The 7,413-nt window shown below is 46.2% G+C and overlaps 1 protein-coding gene across 1 annotated transcript; it reads right to left on the bottom strand.

Moving 5' to 3' along the window:
• Positions 1-1,471: 1,471 nt before the first annotated feature.
• Positions 1,472-2,338, bottom strand: LOC138801931 (taste receptor type 2 member 9-like). The gene has a single exon (XM_069985027.1). It carries the CDS (start codon positions 2,336-2,338, stop codon positions 1,472-1,474), a length of 867 nt encoding a protein of 288 aa, XP_069841128.1.
• Between the last annotated feature and the right edge of the window lie 5,075 nt (positions 2,339-7,413).

The following is a 7,413-nucleotide window of genomic DNA, read 5'->3' as shown; positions in this document are numbered from 1 at the left end:
CCAGATATGATAGGTCACAACCATCAGGCAGGTCCACCAGATATGATAGGTCACACCCACTGGGCAGGCCCACCAGATATGATAGGTCACACCCACTGGGCAGGTCCACCAGATATGATAGGTCACAACCACTAGACAGGACCACCAGATATGATAGGTCACAACCATCAGGCAGGACCACCAGATATGAGAGGTTACAACCACTGGGTGGTAACACCAGATATGAGAGGTCACAACCATCTGATAGGACCACCAGATATGATAGGTCACAACCAGGGGTGCAAGTCCACCAGATATGATAGGTCACAACCAGCGGGCAAGTCCACCAGATATGATAGGTCACAACCAGCGGGCAAGTTCACCAGATATGATAGGTCACAACCAGCGGGCAAGTCCACCAGATATGATAGGTCACAACCAGAGGGCAAGGGCACTAGATATGAGAGGTCACAACCAGAGGGCAGGGGCACTAGATATGAGAGGTCACAACCACTGGACAGGACCACTAGATATGAGAGGTCACAACCACCGGACAAGACCACCAGTAATGATAAGTCAAACTGCCTGATCATCCACCAGATATAATAGGTCACAAGTTTACAAACACTTTCACCACAATATCCGACAATCACAATTTAGAAAACGGTCTCTGTTTTGTCTCATAAGGCCACATCAGACAGCCCGACTTGTGAAGTGAGTAAAAAGCAATCAGCTACAGTGCTTACCCAGTGTTTAAAATGTGAGAAAAGGTCATGACCTTAAAGGGAATCTGTCAGCTGTAATTCCGGTTTCGGACTGCTGATACTGTTAGGTCAGGGAGACACATGGTACCTGTCATATATCTGTCTGTGTCTCCTTGTCCTAATAGCTGTCCCACAGTGTCTGCAGGCGGGAACCAGAATTACAGCTGACACATTCCTTTTAAATTACTGTGAAAATCTCTCTCCATGTATCACTAAATATATTGAGTTTAGAGATAGCATATGAATGCAGGCTTCTGTATACCAGAGGTGAGAGGTTTATTCTAGGTGGAGAATAAATGGCCAGACATTCGAAAGAGGTCGGGGAAATGTCAGTAGTAGGAATCAAAGTCTGCAAGAAAAAGGAACAATTCTGGTAGATTCTGAAGGTCTCCGATACTGGAGGCTGTTGTGTTGTAATGGTTGTTTTAAAGGACAGCAAGAGGCCAGAGACTGTTATTATGCCACCAGATAAAGTCAATGGGGACAGGTCTTGGGGGGAAATTCTATAGAGGGGCAACGAGCAAGTGAAGCATGTAACTAAAACATACAGAACCTGGAGGGAAAAGAGGATAACACGAGCTACAAGTCTGGAGATCTGGGCTGAAGATTGACAGATTGTCATTATTTCATAATAGAAAACACAAAAGAGAAGACACAGTCGATGTGTAAGATGTGGACGTCTCATGAAGACCACCGTCCATCAAGATTGATATGCATCCAGTTCATTATCAACATTTTATCTGCAGTCGATTTTTTAGCTTGGAGTTTCCTCCGATCAGAACAATATTCTGGATTGTCGGATGAGCCATGAAAATGAACCAGAAAATGAAATGTAACGTGGTTCCCATATAAATCTTGGTCTGAAACAAGTTGATGGAATTAAAGATTAAGGACAGGTTGACTGCAGCGCACAGGATCATGGTCCTCGATGCTCGGACATGAGCTTGGATCTGAGGACAGGAGCTAAACCCAGAGATGTTCTGCTTGATCCTCCAGACATGGCTGACAAGAAGCCTCACATTCAGCCCGATGCAGGTGAGGGTCACGGTAAAGGGCAAAAAACAGCCAAAGGCCATGCTAAACAGGTTGTATGGGTGGGCCATGGAGACCACTTCTTGAGTCTGGTTTTCTACATTGCTTATCTGGATGGTCCAGAAAAGAGGGAGAGCCAGGATTAGCAGAATGACGACTGACGCCAGCAGAAGATGACTCGGGCAGGACAATACTTTTGTTTTCAGCCATACCAGATAGTGTTGAGAGATGTTCACAAGCTTTGCAGAATAGTAAATGGAGAGCAGAGCTGTCTGCCAAAAATGAAGCTCAAGAAGGAAATAAAACACCGCGATATCAAACAAATGCGCCACATCGAAAAAGGCAATGTATGGCCGACTGTAATACAGAATGACATCATACAATATGGAGAACTGCAGCAGTAGATTGGTGACCGCTGTGCTGGACATGATCTGGTCAAATGGCAACAACCTCCGGCTGTTCCACCAGTCCCTGACATAGACAAGGACCACAGAGAAATTCAGTGTGATGCAGCATGTGAAGCCTAGAGCGGCAAACAAGATGACGTAGAGATGGATGGTCATGGTGGATGGGACGAGTCTTTTTCCTCCTCACCAGGATCTGGCGTTCATGGAAAGTCTAGAGATGGCGTGCGGTGATGGCTCACACTGACGTGTGACAATGACAGGACAATGGATGGGGATGCAAATCTAAGAACTGATCTCTCCAGGGCAGTGAAATGTTCTCTGTAACTTGTAAATTCTCCTTCTGCAGGCTGGACGCTTGGATCATGGATACATTGTCATCAGACAGATTCCCACCACCATTCACCCCCATGTGTAGATGACATAGAATGGAGAATGGTCATGGATTGTCGCTCACATCCTCGGCTTACATCTTCACTAGGGGCGTCTTCTGACACCCGGCTTAAGATCACACCGTTCATTCTGGTCTCCTTTAGTCATACACATCTGCACTGAATATGGAGGAGGGGTAGCTTCAGGGGTCTATAAGCAAGTGGGCAGCCATATCAGCACACCAAGGGCTCAAGTATTGCCCCCAGTACCTCAGTAGTTTATTTAAGGGGTAGTTCAGCGAAAAAAAAAAGGGTCTTCCAGATTAACTGGTGCCAGAAAGTGCAAATGATAATTTACTTTCATTTAAAAAAAAATGTCCAGTCTTCGAGTACTTATCAGCTGCTGTATGTCCTGCAGGAAGTGGTGTATTCTTTCCAGTATGACACAGTGCTCTCTGCTGCCACCTCTGTCCATGTCAGGAACTGTCCAGAGCAGCAGCAAATCCCCATAGAAAACCTCTCCTTCTCTGGATGGTTCTTGACATGGACAGAGGTGGTGTGGTGTCGCACTAGGGGTGTTACTAATGCATACACCTTTCGCAAAAGTCTGTACTTTTTGTAGTCTTATTATGGTGAAAGTAGTACTAAAATTTGACCACTAGATGTCGCTGTGTTAGGTATGTATATATGGAAGCTGCACAGCTAAAGGATCGCAAAGGGTTATTGTGCAGTAGGATTTCTGCTTTCTTCTTTCCTATCACCTCTCCTCTCTCTCCTTCTATTGCATCTGTTGACTCAATCGCAGCGCACCATACACGCTGTGGAGGAAGTTAGTTCCATGGGTGGGGGAGGAGCAAGAGCTTTCTGTTAGGGACAGTGTGGAGAAAGGACGCAGACTAGATAGCTCTCCACAGCGGTCTTGTCCGGGCTCTGGCCCTCTGCCAGGTCCCCACAGTTCAGTCTTAGCCATTGCCCCGCATGGGTAGGACATAGGACAGTATTTTGGCACCAATCTTCTTACAAGTACCCACATAAAACACTATGCTGTGGTAAACAGATAACCTTAACCCATGCCGTGGACAAGGAGAAGTCACAGAGCAGGACAGTATAACTTGTAGAGCCACAGAGCCAGGAACTTATCCGGACAGAGAAAAGTTGCAGTAAGCCTATGAACTCCATCTTGCAGCGTGGGTGTCAGCAGGGAACCCTCAGCATTCTGCTCAGCGCAGGTAACAAGGTCTGGGTCCTGTGTCACCTATTAGTACGGTTCGGTCAACGCTAGTGGGCATAAGGCGGTGTGAAGACTGAAAGCAAAGGTCAATACACGGGCACAGGTGTTGTTCTTCTTCTACGAGTATTCTTTTTCATGCTCCAACATCCTGGCAGAGAACATTACTACTTGGGTTGAGACTCTCACACCCTCCTCCTCTGCTACTGTACCTCTGTCCAACTCTATCGACACAACTACCTCCTACACTGCACTTATCCTACAGATCTGGCTGTCCTATGTTCAAGTCTTTTATTGGAACTTTACCAAGTGTATATCAAAGACCTTCTGTATTACCTGCTGCAGATTTACAAGTAGTAACCAACTCAACGTTATCTTAGAATCTGTGATTATTAGTGATGAGCGAGTACTAAAATGCACGGGTGCTTGTTACTCGAAACAAATATCTCCCAATACTCGAGTGGTCGTTTTGAGTAACGAACCCCATTGAAGTCAATGGGAGACTCGAGCATTTTTGCAGGAGACTCAAGTTCAGTAGAGAGAAGGTCGTGTGAAAACCTATCAACCTCGGAAATTGATGGAAACACAACAGAAATGGACAGGAAACAGCAGGGGCAGCATGTATGCATGCATCTGAGGCTGCCTAATGGCACCATTATGCCTAATTCTGTGCAACAGCCTGGTTAAAACAGAGGTAGGCATATGGACCACCCAAAAACTCAGCCTGACAGCATGGCAGTGAGAACACAGGGAACCATTAAAACAGAGGTAGCATATCATGAACCACCCTTAAATTCAGCCTGACACAGCATGGCGGTGAGGACAGAGTGAACAAGGTAGAAGCGGTAGCCAGTCAGCCTTCCAAAAATTATAGCAGACCTAGCATGGCATTGAGCACACAGAGAACCATTAAGAAAAATTAAGAAAAAATTAAATTAAGAAAAAAGTACAATATATCTATACATGGTGTCTTAGTAAGGGGTGGTGTGGTCCATCATAGTGCAAATGTTTGGGGGGGGGGGGGGGCACACATCCTTCTAAACTATCAAAGTGCAATCAAACAACAACCAATGAAAAGTGAGATAAGTGCAGAACTTTAAACTTTTACAATGTGAAATATGAACTGAAAACAGTCACCCAACAATAGTGACCTCCCATTCCCTAGATGACTAATGTGACAATTCTGAGTGCTAACTGGTTTAAGTGCTAACAAACAAGCCTGAGCACAGCTAGATAGAGTTCTCTCTCATACTGTGCAAACTTACAATATGTAAATATCCCAACAAATTAAACTGAAGGGTAACCATCATTTCCAAATTTTTGACATGTCACCAAACTTGTTAGGGTCCAAGTGCTGACCCTAACCCTACTTGCTGAAAGGTAGGGGCAGAAGGCCCTCAGCAGGGTGCGGCATCTGTTCCTTCCTGATCGTCACTGCCCGGATAGACAAACAGAAACAAAAAGGTGACGACCGGACCACCTCTGCCCTATTTTGGCAACTGTTGGAGGTAAGGAGGCTGACAGGTCAATATGAAAAGGTCCCGACACTCACTCTTGTAAATTGCTTCTTTAAGGCTTTATTTAACATAAATGCAGACGCTGCACGCGTTGCGACCCTCCGGTCTTTCTCAACAGCATAAAGTAAATGGTCATAGTTACATAGTTATAACAAAGAAAAGCATGTGATCCACAATTAGCTGACGTCATTACAAAACACATGTTATGTTAACTATTCAATCCAATTGGATTTTTTCAGCAATGAATGAGTTAACATAACATGTGTTTTGTAATGACGTCAGCTAATTGTGGATCACATGTTTTTCTTTGTTATAACTATGTAACTATGACCATTTACTTTATGCTGTTGAGAAAGACCGGAGGGTCACAACGCGTGCAGCGTCTGCATTTATGTTAAATAAAGCCTTAAAGAAGCAATTTACAAGATTGAGTGCCGGGACCTATTCATTTATTTGGTTCATTGTTTGCCACGAGCACCGCGCCATCACAGTGCTGGAGTGCCGGTTCATATACCCAAGTGACATGTCAATATGAAAGTTATAGTCACGTCAATCGTTCTATGAAGTGATAGTTACCCTCCCCTTTAAGGCACAAACAGCAGTAACAAACTATTACCTGTGGCGGTGTGTATCCTAAACGTCATTATTGTCAACTCCATTTCCTCACTCTCCTCCTCACTTTGAGTTACATCCATGACAACAACCTCACTGTCTGACAACCGGGTCTCATCGTCATCATCAGACACCTCTTCCAACCCCGCTTGCAAGTCCCCACTCTCATCACCCACTGACTGCCTGAGCTGCATAGTTTGGGCATCAGGACAGATCGACTGCTCCGGTTGCTCAGACTCAGGGAAGGGTCCAGAAAAGGGTGCCTGGGAGCATGGTGGTGGTGGTGGTGGATGGAGGGGCCAGGCTGTGGGGGAGGAGGCGGAGCTAATGGAGCAAGGGTTCCACTCCCTTGGGTAGCGTGGGCGGACTGTGTGGAAGACTGGGTGGTGGATAAGTTACTGGACACATTATCCGCTATCCACGTCATCACCTGTTCACACTGCTGCGGTTTCAATATCGGTCTACCATGAGACCCCGTAAGTTGGGCCACTGCTACCTCAACAGGTGCTGCTGTGTCACCCTGCCCTGAACCACGGCCTCCGGCAACGGCATCACTTGGAAGCCCACGCCCTCGTCCTTGACCCTTACCCCTGGGGGTCACCATTTTATGGACACTGCACAGTATGGAACTTAGATAGGCCTTGTGTATGAAATACAGAAATCAGGAAAAATACTTGTGCTCCCACTAGTTTTGGGGAGGCTGTACAGTACAATCTGGAAGTGGCTGCACCTATAGATACTCTGTGACACCCCATTACAATGAGCAGTGAAGCGCTATGCAGGTGTACTACAAATCCCAGCAATACAGTATAGTACCAACGAGTTTTGGCGGGGCTGTACGGTACAATCTGGTAGTGGCTGGACCTAGATACACGCTGTGATACCCCCGACCAATGAGCAGTGACGTTCTATGCAGGTGTACCACAAATCCCAGCTAAACAATGTAGTACACCAGGACCACCAGCCCCAAAATCAAAAAGTAGTACACTGAGCACTTCTTAGGGGTGTGTATGCAACACCTAATGCCCCCTTTCTGCCAGCAGCCGGTCACCACAGTGTGCTGGTTAAATCGCGGTAGCAGCACTACAACTCCCAGCCAGCAGTCTGTAGTAATAGTATTAATAAAAGCTTTTAAGCCCTGAAAAGGTCTGTGTGTTTGTATTGCTAGTATATACCCTGCCTACTGGAAGGCTATATCCTACACTGACACTCTCCCTGACCAGCAGCAGCTCTCTCCCTGATCTCTCACAGCATGCGTCTGAAGCCAGCACTGCCCCCGCCCAGTTTTATATGGCAGGGTCATCTGATCTGGCCAACCAATCGCTGCTATCGACATGTATGGGTCCCACGTCATCGCAGGATGTACCAAAGAGTCTCCTGCATGTTTATTGGCTGCGAAAAAGCGCCCAAACTTACAGGAAACGGATGATGAGATTTCCTCGAGTATCGCGAGATGTTCGTCCGAGTAACGAGTACCATCGAGTACCCTAATACTCGATCCAGTAC

This window comes from Dendropsophus ebraccatus, chromosome 9 (assembly GCF_027789765.1).
Source record: "Dendropsophus ebraccatus isolate aDenEbr1 chromosome 9, aDenEbr1.pat, whole genome shotgun sequence".
NCBI lineage: Eukaryota > Metazoa > Chordata > Amphibia > Anura > Hylidae > Dendropsophus > Dendropsophus ebraccatus.
Note: the sequence above shows the minus strand (reverse complement) of the source record. Positions and strands in the feature narration are given on the sequence as shown.